We start from the raw sequence: 12,410 nt of genomic DNA on the forward strand, positions 1-12,410 counted from the left end.
AAGTAACTCCACACACATAGAAACAGTAGTGTAGGAAGCTGGGTGGTGCAGCTTCCTGGTGGAGTTCCCTACCCTCAATGCCCAAGACCAAGAGAAAACACTGCACTGTTCAACACCAGTGTCTTTGAGCTTCCACTTAAGATCCAATGATGTAATGGTGTGATGTGCTGACTCTTAACTGTGAAAGTGCAGGCAGGGGCTGGAGAGATGGCTCAGAGGTTAAGAGCTCTGCTCTTCCAGAGGTCTTGAGTTCAATTCCCAGCAACCACAGGTTGGCTCACAACCATCTATAATGAGATCTGGTGCCCTCTTCTGGCATGCAGACAGAACACTGTATACATAATAAATAAATAAATCTGTAAAAAAATAAAAAAGTGCAGGCAGGAGGACTGGGAGTTAAAGATAATCCTCAGTTGCACAGAGATGAGAAGTGGCCTCAAATGCTGCCTCTCAAACAAAATAATCCCATGACTCAAATAAGCTTGATTTAAAATGGCAGCAGCAGCAACAGCAGAGCTTGACAGTCACGTTCTGGGCTTGGGAGCCCCAGGAAGGCTTTCAGGCCTCTGCAACAGTCCACAGAAGACACCGTGATAGAATACAGGTGTAGAGTCAAGCCAACCTCAGTGAGCGACCATCCTCCAGGCTAAGCAAGAGACCTCGGCCTACATAAAGAATGAACACAAGAGAGAAGTGCAGCGATGTTCTTGGAAAGAAAGCAGACTAGAGAAATCTCAACTTCAGTGCCTGAAGAACAAACGCTGAAAGTGATTTCTGTATTGTCTGTCTCTGGGAGGCAGAGACAGGCGAATCACTTGAGTTTAGGGTCTACATAGTGAGTTCCAGACCAACTAGAGTTACCCCGTGTAATCTAGCCTTAAAAAAAATAAAAAATAAAGTAATGCCTATCCGGATTTCCAGCACCAATACCATATAAACAGAAGGAGAGGGAAAAGAGAAAGGACTGAGACAGCAGACCTGGCTGCAAGTAAGGTTCTCACAACTCTCTCCCCTGGAAGCCAGCCCACCACCTCTCAGGACTTCCAGCAGGAAACAGGCATTTTATTCTGTCTATAGACAAGGAGGCAGAGAGGTTCTGAATGCCACACAATACTTCCTAGCACATACTTATAGCACAGCTTTCCATTCCTTGATACTGAAATTTATAAACCTGTAATCCAGAGGGCCTAGGGAGAAGTTCAGTTCTGTTGAGTTTATCAAACACATGTTAAACCCTGAAGCAAAGTAAGCAAATCAATGAACCATATGTTCACTCTTCTGAAAAAGTCAGGCCACAAAAACTAGCTGGTGAGAAAATAAAGTTCCATGTTCGAAACTTTAAGAATTTTTAAAATAAAGACTGGGAATGGGGAAAATTCTGATAGAATCTAAAATCAACACAATGTATTAATTTAACAATTATGCCCAAGCTGTATTCCTAGTGTTCAAGAGCTCAGGCAGGAGCACTGTCCTAAGTTCAAGGACAGCCGGCACTATACACTGTGTCCCAGCTCAGCCTAGCCTACAATAACATCCTGCCTCAAAACACCCAAACAAACAAACAATACACACAAAAGAAAAATTAAAACAAAAAAATTAAATGAAAACTACAATTAAATCCTATTATATTATTATATAGAACTTGTTATAAAATAAGATGCAAGGTGGCGCAGGCCTTTAATTCCACAGTGGGGAGGCAGAGGCAGCAGATTTCTGTGAGTTCAAGGCCAGCCTGGTCTCAAGAGAGCCAGGACCACACACATGTGACACCATGTCTCAAAAAAAAAAAAAAAAAAAAAAAAAAAGACATGATACAATATGTTTGCTCACTTTAAGGAGCATCTCGTCTGGCATATCTAAGAAATATGCTGCTTGGGTTAGGGCTTCCACTGCTGTGATAAAACCCCGACGACCTAAGGAGGACACAGTCGGTCTCAGCTCACAACTGTCAAGTCCTACTCCACTGCTGAGGATTAGGGCAGGAAGCTGGAAGCAGGAGCTGATGCAGAGGAGGAGTTGGTGCTTTCTCACAGCTGACTTAAGATACCATTAAACCTGTCAATTATCTCAATCAAATGAACTAATTCACATGATACTTTCCTTACTCTTATTAAAAACAAAATTAAACTTATTTTAAAACTTAGCACTCTCTCTCCTTCCTTCTGTCCCTCAACCAGGCTGAGCCAGGGCCTGGCCCATGCTAGACAATCACTCTACCCTTGAACTATGTCCTCAGCCCTTACTAGCTACTACCACTACTAAGACATTTCTGAGCCACTGAGGTTTAAGAGGGCCCAAAATTTGTTTAGTTCAGTATTCATTATCAGCCAATAGATGTTGAAATAATTAAAAACTCATCACTATTTATCAGATACTTTACTGGGTCCTCTTAGGAAAAGAGATTCAACATATTTTTATTTCTTAGAATCTGACAAAGATGCTGGGCAGTGGTGGCACATGCCTTTAATCCCGGTACACAGGAAGCAGAGGCAGGTGGACCTCTGTGAGTTCGAGGCCAAACTGGTCTACAGGGAGAGAGACAGAGTTTCAAGATAGCCTAGGCTACACAGAGAAACCCTGTCTCGAAAACAAACAAACAAAACCGAACAAAATAACAACAAAAATTTATGAGAATACAAATAAATACCAACACTACACAGAGACTCTATCTCCAAATCAATAAAAATTAATTTAAATTAAAAATATAAGGTGTTTATCTTATTGCTGGAAATATCAGAATATAATTCCTTAATGTAAATGTATGTGTGTATGTCTATATATATATATGGGGAATATAGTTCTAGTTTTTTTTTAAATATTGCATAATATACCTATTTAGTTTAAAGGTTTATTTAGTGTAGTAAATAGTATAAGAAAGTAATATTATAAGGAAGTAAATAATAAAAGGAAGATTTTACCTTTCTAAAAAGATGCAGAGTTTTGTTTTAATATTTAAAACTAGATATTAAGGTTATGTTAACTTATAAAAATATATGTGATTATATAAAGAGTTATGAGTAGGATGTATTTTAAAGTATCCTAGTGCTACATTGGAAAAATCAGACACTGACCCAGGAAACCTAAGACCAGGAGAGACAAACAAGTTAAAAGGTACTTCATCCTTCTCACATCATGCTGCCTGTGATCACGATCACAGAGAAGAACAGGAATCCTTTAACAAGAGAGCTAATGTGCATAAAGTCGCAGAAAAGATGGGCAAGCACACAGGGAGGAGATGAGAGAATTAACTCCCATTTATCATCAATTTTTTTTTCAAAACATGAAAAACTCTGTATTACAAATTTTTATAAATCACAAAGAAAGAAAACTATGCTATCGGTGATCAATAACAAAAGATACAGTATTACCTAATGTTCTCATATCTGTCCACACTGAAAAGAACCATGCTTGGTCACCATCTTGAAAAGTGGTTGGTGTTAGCAACCATTATACCAAATGGGCCTTTAACAAAGTGATCCAGTTTCTCCAGTGTGTAACTAATGGGACTGAAACAAAAAGGTGATTCCAGCTACGCTGAGAGCATCAAACAGCAAGGGCAGGCTCCTGCTACAAGTACGCTTTTATGTGAACCTCCCACATAAACACAACGGCAGATGTTTCACCTCTGTGATCTTTTGTCACCCTTTCTGGAACACAGAAAGGCAAGCTCTTTTAGCAAACAAGTAAAAAAAAAGTTCAAAGCTGAAACTTTTCCAATGAGACTCAATTTCTAAAGAAAAAGGTATATTTTATTCTAAAGCCTGTTTCTCTGAGGAAGTATGACATGAAATACCATACTAAAACTGCAAATTAAAAAATGTGGATTCTTTCTTCTGCAACTATGTACTATATACACTCTTACAAAACCACAGACACCAGCAACATGGGAGTGAGAAGGCTACAGGCCTCCTCCACAAGTTTGCTACACTTTCAAACACAAGCCTTACCAAAAGAAATTTTTTAAAAAGAGAACTATATTTAGCCTGTGTCTTCAGATAACCATAAAAAATGTTCAATCTACACATGCTAAATGTCCATGTATTTGTGTACATTACATACATTATGCTACAAAAAAAATATGTAATTCTAATACTGGGGGAAGCAAGATTTTCTGTGCAAGAGAAAACAGATTCAAGCACAATATTAAAAGTTTTACAAGTTGATATTATGTCTAAATAGGAAATACTAATGTAAAATTATGATTTATTTGTAATACACACTATTCCCAAGCCCTGAAAGCACCGAGGCCACAGCAATGGACACTGCAAATATCTAAGTTATGCTTAGACAACATTCATACAATACTGGCTGACCCTAGATCTGGGGAGAAACAGATGTAACTGTAAACCTGAGAAATTCTGAACATGGCTGGGAGACAGCTCGGCCAGTAAAAAGCAAGCAGGACCTGAGCTCAATTCCCAAAACCCACACGGGAGAAAAAAGCTGGATGTGGTGACTCAGTCTTATAATCCCAGCACGGGGAAGGTAGAGAGACAGGCAGACCCTGGAGTTTGCTGGCCAGCCAGCCTAGACCAGTGGGCAAAGAATAAGGCAGTGGAAGACCCTGTCTCAAAACAAGGAAGGCGGCGGTATCTAAGGAATAAAAATTAAAGTTGTCCTCTTACCTATACACGCATACAACTGCACACAACTGCGCACACACACACATGCACAGCACAGCTGGAATCAAAGAACAAGGAACCAGCTATATTCTAAGCTTGCCCCAGGCTTGAAATCTTCCTGCCTGAGCCTCCTATATGGTTCCTAGCATGAGCCATCATACCCAGCTCAACAACCATTTTTTTAATTATTATTTTAAATTTGTTTTATGTGCCTGAGTATTTTACTGGCACGCATAAATATGTACTACGTGCATGCCTGGTACCCCTGAAGGTCAGAAAGCACTGGATCCCTGGGAACTGGAGTTAATGGACGGTTGTAAGCCACCACAGAGGTGCTAGAAATAGAAATCAGTTCTCTGCAAAAACAACTACTAAGCCATCTCTCTTCAGGCCAGCAGTCAATTCTTAAAATATATTTGAATGTTTATTTGCTACAAGGTGGTCGTGCACACAGGCTTGAGGATGACCTTGTGGAGCAGTGCTCTTATCCACCTCTGCACAGGTCCCAGAGACCCAAACAAGCCACGAGGCTTGCACTTTACAGCGAGTGTCTCACCAGCTAAACAAGCCTGCCTGCCCCCAACCCTTTACTCTGTCTTTTTAATGGGACTACTATACATAAAGAGGCAAGGTTCCTCTTAAACAAAACACAACAGACAGCTTAGACTTACAGAAGAAATGATGCAATAATAAAAACAACTCCTAGGGCTGGAGAGATGGCTCAGTGGTTAAGAGCACTGCATGTTCTTGCAGAGTCCTGAGTTCAATTCCCAGCACCCAGATGGCAGCTCACAACTATCTGTAACTCCAGTTCCAGAGAATCTGACATTCTCTCACAGGCATACATATAGGCAAAATACCAATGCGCATACAATAAAAATAAATAAATTTTGAAGAATAACTTCTAATAAATTAGCAAGAACTGAATGCTAAAATAATAAAATATAATTCCTACGGGATATAGAAAATAGTGCCAAAGTTGCATCTCACTGCTAGCAACAAGGAAAAATGCTTTTAATAGAAAGAGAGGCTTGGAGTGTCACAACCTAAGGAAACAAAATAAACCTTAGTATTAAAGATATTAGATGGGAAACACTTTGCAATATGGAATGTTCAACATTAAAGACCTATAAATATTCAACATTAACGATTTAAAAAATTCATCAAGCTGAATTTTCAATCTAATGCTCAGTATGCTAGAAATACAGATTTTGTGTGACATCAAAAAGAAGAATCAAATAAATCTACATAAATGGACAAAATCTTTCCATCAGTTTGTCTCCTAAAAGGAAGAAGGATAAACAATGCTAAAGTAAGAGAGATGTCAGAGCACAACAGCCAAATGGAATGTGTGAAATCTATTGCAGCTGAACACTAGCATTTGTCTTAATGAAAATATATTCTTAATATTGCTTCAGATGCAAAATGTCCACAAAACCCTATCAAGATGAGGAGAATCTGTATTTATTTATCTGTGTAGCTCTGGCCGGCCTGGAACTTGATATATAGATCAGGCTGGCCTTGATCAGGCCCAGAGATCTGCCTGCCTGCGCATAGTGCTGGAAAGCCGTGTTAACTTTTCACCTCTGAATGTGGCACTCTGTGTGTGTGCTCACCTCCACTCAGCAGCTTCATGACCAGCCACAGCTCATCCTTCATCACGAAGGACGTGTAGTATGACACGATGTTAGGGTGGTGACACTGGCTCATGGCTTGAATTTCTTTCTACAAAGAAAAATACACGGTCACTGATTAAAATCTACCTTAAAGCAACTATATAAATAAGGAAATCCACATCTGGTTGCCCCGGAACCATGTTACAGGCTCTTCTGGGATTCCCAAGGAATTACTCTCTCCATGAAGGGCCAAGTTGGAACCAGGGGTCAGGCTAGGCTTCACATACCACTAAGCCCAGCACTTCAGAGGGAGGAAGAAGAGCGCGAGTTAGCGCAGTCTGCCCAGGATACACAGGCCAGATGCTGTCTCAAAAGCCAGGTGGAGGGAGCACATGCCTTGACTTCCACTCTGTGGTCCCTCGGGGTTAAACTCCGCCAGGCTTAGCTCTAAATGCTTTTCCACTCCATCCCCAACTTTTCTATCACTAGATGTATATACCTTTCTTAAACAATAGTTTTTAGATTTATTTTATATGGATGGCTATTGTCTACATGCATGTAGGAGCACATGTACATTCCCGGTATTGATGGAGGCCAGAAGAAGGCATCAGATCCGCTACACCTGGGCTTACATACGGTTGTAAGCTGCCACGTGGGTGCTGCGTGGGTTCTCTATAAGAGCAAAAACTGTTCTTAGCCACTGAGCTAACTCTCTGGCTGCTCTGTAAACAAGCTGTAAAAAATCACTATAAAAATATCACTATCCCTAGCATGTATTGACTACAGCTCTCAAACACGGCTAAAGCAAAACAAAACAAACAATTCACAGGAGGAAAACATTAAATGAAGTATACTGCAACTCAGCATTCACCTAGCACACATAGAACCCTAGATCTGACTGCTAACTGCAAAAATAGTAATGAAAAATAAAGAAATATTAAATGAGCCAAGCATGACAGCACATGCCCTTTATCCCAGTAGTCAGGAGACAGAGGCAGGTAGACTCAAGGCCAGCCTGGTCTACATATCAATCTCCAGGAGAGCCAGGGCTATAAAGAGAGACTCTGTCCTAAAAACCAAAAAAGTAAATAAAGATAAGATTTTTGTTTAAGCTGTCTAATTTCCCTTGCTAAGCACCTACTACATTATTATGAGGCAAGGTCTCTCTACATAGCCCTGGCTAGCCTGGCTCTCCTACTCACTATATAGCCCACACAAGATTACATGTTTAAACTATACTACTGATCCAAGAACACAACAAGACATAAAACAATCCCTGTGGAGTTGGTTTTGTTTATTTTTGGCCACAGAACACCTTTATGACCATTGTCCTCTCTACGCTGGATCCCCAGAACCCACATAAAAGCCTGATGTAGCTCATCCTTGTAATCCCAGTCCTGTGAAGACAGAGGCAGGAGGACCCATGGGGCATGATGACCAGCCAGTCAAAGTCAAATTAGCAACCTCCAGGCTCACCTCAAAAAATAAGGTGAAAAGCAATTGAGGAAGACACCTAACATTAAATTCTGGCCTATATATGCCCTTGTAGACCCACAAACATATACAGGCATACACACACATCAAAATAAACTTTAAAAACAAATTTAAGAGCTGGGCGGTGGTGGCACATGCCTGTAATCCCAGCACTTAGGAGGCAGAGGAAGGCAGTGAGTTCAAGGCCAGCTTGGTCTACAGAGTGAGCTATAGGACAACCAAAACTACACAGAGAAACCCTGTCTCAAAATAAAAATTTTTCAAATAAATAAATAAATAAATAAATAAATAAATAGATAGATAGATAGATAGATAAATAGATAAATAGATAAATGAATGAATGAATAAATAAATAAATAAATAAATAAATAAATAAATAAATAAATAAATAAATAAATGAATAAATAGGATTAAAGCCAGCATGGTGGTGCATGCCTTTAAGCTCGTACTTGGTGGCAGAAGATGGACCTCTGTGAGTCTGAGAGACTAAGGCTTGCCTGGTCTACGCAGAGAGTTCCAGGGTAACCAGGCTACATAGTGAGACCTTGTCTCAAAAAAAAAAAAAAAAAAAAAAAAAAAAAGTTTTTAAAATAAATAAATAGAGGTAGAGGATCCATTCTATCTCTCATCTTAGCTCAGTGTCCATTACACAAACTGATACTGTGCTTTTCTAAGGCATGTGTCTTTTAAGATTCTTGACCCAGGAATCACAAATCCATGGTAGTAAAAGAATGAGGCCTAAAAAACCACCACATGTATCTATAGCACAAACAGCAATCATACACTACTAGAACATGTGTTCAGAAAGTATCTACAGTCAACGTCTACTACACACGTATTCACTAACCTACATGAGCAAACAGAACGGTACAGGAGTGGGACAGGCCACTCAATGCAGAGAGCAAAATCACAAAGATGCTAAGAAATGTAAATATTCAGCATAAAAAAGTATGTATCAAATGTTAACCTCACACTAATAAGATTGTAAATATTTTTTTACTTACTTTGAATTTATAAATTTTATAATAATCACTTACTAATGAAAGTAAGTCACCTTTTCAAAAGGAACTAAAAACATGTTATTTCTTCTTTTAACATAAAATTCAAGAGCATCTCTCTCCAAGTAAGTCTGAGCTATACTTACCAGGAGTTCATCCATGCTAGTCTGACACTTCTCAAGGTTTATTCGTTTGATTGCCACCTTCTCCTTTTTGGGGGCACAATACGCTGCTTGGACCACAGCAGTTGCTCCACTCCCTGAAAAAAAATACATAAGAAAGTAAGTACATCTAGGAAAAAAAACAGCATTTCCACTACTACACAGTTTAAGCAGGGAAGAACAAGCCTCCCTGGCCCACAGGAACCTCAGGGCACTCGGGATGGCTCAGCAGGTAAAGGTCCCTCCTGCCACCAAGCCAGACAGCCTAAGTCCAAACCCAAGAACCACATGGTAGGAGGAGAGAACGGATTCCAACAAGATGGCCTCTGGCCTCCACACTGGCACCATGGCACTTGTGCACCCACATACACACACACAAACAAATGAATAAAAAATGTAATTCAGGAAAAAAGCCTTGGCTATTTCATGTCTATAGTGCAAAAAAGTTGAAATTCATTAGGATTCTAGTTCTGAAGTATGATAGCACAGAACCATACTCCCTGTTCTTTTCCAAATACAACTAAATACCATAAAAACAACTGAAATCACAAAAGAGCTTTGGAAGGAACAGAAAGGAGACAGACCACCTAGAGAACTCAGGACTAGATAACCTCATGCTGACTCCACTGCATTTTCCTTTTCTCTCTCATATTTTCCAGGCTGAACAGCAGAGGCTGGAACCCCAGAGCCAAGAAAAAAAGAACAGATGCACAGACAAGCCAACAAACTAGAAGAGCTGCCCTCTGGCTACAGGTCCACGAAAAGGGCAGCTCAGCACAGTCACAGTAGGTCAAAATATTCCCCAGTCCTCATCCAGGACAAGGACTGGCCCAAATGACCCCTGCACCAGCATGGACATGGTCCTCTACACCTTCAACAGCGGCAGGCAGACTCAGCCCTGTCCACACCTACGGCAATGCCAAGCCAAGCAGCCCTCAAAGTACTTAGAGTCAGGACAGGCCCTGCAGACATGGGCCAGGAGCTGGAGCAGTGCCAGAGCAGTATTACAAGAGCCCTGAAACTAAATTACCTTGAGGATTACAGCTCCCAAAAGTAGGACAGAAAGCTATACACGAAGCCTAAACAGGGTAACTGCTTGCAAAATACAAGATTAAAATAGGATCCGGAGTCTGCCGATATAATAACCCAAATGCCCAGAATATGATCAAAATGACATGATGTGGTGGTAGCACACCTATCGTTCCAGCACTTAGAAAACAGAAGCAGGTGGGTCAGTTCACAGTCACCCTTGGCAACACGACAAGGTGGAAATAAGCCTGGGCTACATGAGAACGAGACATGAGATCCCACCTCAACAGAATAATAAGAAAACAAATTCTCCATGAAGAAACGGGGTGGGGAGGTGTCAGTGGGTGAAAATGCTTGCTGCCAAGCTTGAAACCCTGAGTTCCGGCTCCAGGACCCACATGATGGAGAGAAGTGACTCCCAGAAGCATGTGTTGCACACACGTGCATGTGTGTGCGCATGAACACAGAAATGTAACTAACTTAGAAATGCATAGAAAGGGGATTGTGCTAGAGACTGAACACAGGGCCTTATGAATACTGAGCATAAACTCCACCTACAAAGCCCTGTCCTCAGCCCCAGAACGTTTTTGCTTGTTTTCAGTTTTGACACTTGTCTGAGGCTGACTGACAGCAGCAGCTAAATTGGCCAGGCTGCTAATTTACCTACAAAGGTTTGTTTAGCACACCAAATATATCTTCTCTTGATGTGAAGGAAAAAAGACAATGAAATGTGTACCCAGAGTTATTTTTAAAGTACCAAATGGAACTTTACAACTAAGATATATAATAACTGAGAAAAAGCATTTGCTGGGAGCTCAATGACATATAGACCACAGAGGATAAAATCTAAACTTAGAGACAAGATACTCTATCTGAGCAAAAAAAACGCTGAGGAAAAGCCTTAGGTAGCAGGAGGGTAACAGTGAGGATCCACACTCCAGGCAGTGTAGAATGTTCCCGCCCTGAGACAAAATGCTCTGTTCTCTCAAACTATAAAACATTAGCTTATGTGACGGGCGGGGGCTAGGCTCTGTAAGTGAGAGCACTTGCTGCTCTTGGGGGGACCTGGGCCGGCTCTCAGCACCCACTCGGTAGTCTATGACCTCTCTAACTCCACGCCCACGGAGCCCAAAGTCCTCATGTGACCTCCATGGGCACCAACCGTGCACAAGCGTACGTGCAGGAAAACATCTACACATAAAAAAGTGTTTTTTAAAGAAAGACTTGTTAGATACTACCAAATTGGAGATCTAAAGCTAGGCACAGTGGTGCCCAACTGTGATGCCAGCACTCAAGAGGCAGAAGCAAAAGATTAAGAGTCTCAGGCAGACTGAGTTACAGTGTCAGTTCCCGGGCAGCCTGAACTATGTGAGACCCAGTCCCAAAAACATAAAAAAGAAAAGTACAAATCTTGAGATTATTTTTGAATTATTTGGATGGGCTCAATGCGATTAAAAAAGATCCATGAAGTGAATGAGGGAAGCAGAAGTTCCATTAGACAAGATAATGACAGCAAAGGCTGGAAGTGATAAGCCATGAGCCAAGAAATGAATACTGACACAAGCTTGATACAGGGTAAACTTAAAAAATAAATTTAAAAAGGCTAAGTGAATGAAGTCCTCCATCAAAGACACAAAGTACCAAATTTCCTTTCTATAAGATGTTCAGAACATGTAAATCTGCAGAGAGAAAACAGTGCTTGCCAGGAACTGAGAATAAAGAGTGGAAGTGACTACATCATAAGCTAGTTTACTCCTTCTCTTAGTAATGACTATAAAACATCCCAAATGCAAAAAAAATTTACTCAAGTGGACATTTTTAAATGATAACTTTTAGCCAGGTGTAGTGACACACACCTTTAATCCTAGCACTCAGGAAGCAGAGGCAGAAGAATCTCTGAAGTCAGCCCATTCTACATAGCCAGTTCAAGAATGCTGTCTCAAAAACAAAAACCAACAAACAAAAAACTTGATCTTATTTTTTTTTAGAATAGTACAACCTTTACCTCCTAATCCAATAATTTTTTAAGGAGCACAGAGCAATGCTTCAAGAAAACCACCAAAACCTAGCCACAATGAAGAAGCTGAATGGATAATCTTAAAAGATTTTGGTTTCCCCCTTCTACCTCTCCCCAGTCCCCAAAAGAAGATTCAGGACATTTCTCAAGCCCTTTAAGGTTGTAAAAATTAAACTACAAATTTAATCTCATTTACATTCTCTTTGTTATGTCTAAAGAAGCTCCATTTCATTCTAGGCATCCTTCTTGGTGCTCACCAGCCATTTGTCTCTGACTCCAGTCCCTGGAAGAGAAGTTTCCCAGTAACCCTGACTCAGTGACCCAAACTCAAAAATATACCATCATGACCACCTACTTGTTATGCTAGGGCTAACTGCTTTTTTTGCTTCTGTAACTTGCTGACACAGATACCGAAAGATTGTTCTGAGTTGCCTTAACCACTTAACTAACTTGGCAGAACAGAACAGATTTAG

General features: G+C 40.5%; 1 protein-coding gene across 1 annotated transcript in view; it reads right to left on the minus strand.

Moving 5' to 3' along the window:
• The window catches only part of Oxsr1 (oxidative stress responsive kinase 1), a 67,404-nt gene that overhangs the window by 39,444 nt on the left and 15,550 nt on the right, over positions 1 to 12,410 (minus strand). Inside the window, exons 2-3 of the mRNA XM_055601668.1 lie at positions 8,877 to 8,989; positions 6,239 to 6,347 (exon numbers count right to left, since the gene is read on the minus strand). Of these exons, the coding sequence (XP_055457643.1) occupies positions 6,239 to 6,347; positions 8,877 to 8,989 (222 nt within the window). The remainder of the gene's footprint in view (positions 1 to 6,238; positions 6,348 to 8,876; positions 8,990 to 12,410) is intronic.

This window comes from Psammomys obesus, unplaced genomic scaffold, assembly GCF_907164565.1.
Source record: "Psammomys obesus unplaced genomic scaffold, mPsaObe1.curated_primary_1811, whole genome shotgun sequence".
Taxonomy (NCBI): Eukaryota; Metazoa; Chordata; class Mammalia; order Rodentia; family Muridae; genus Psammomys; species Psammomys obesus.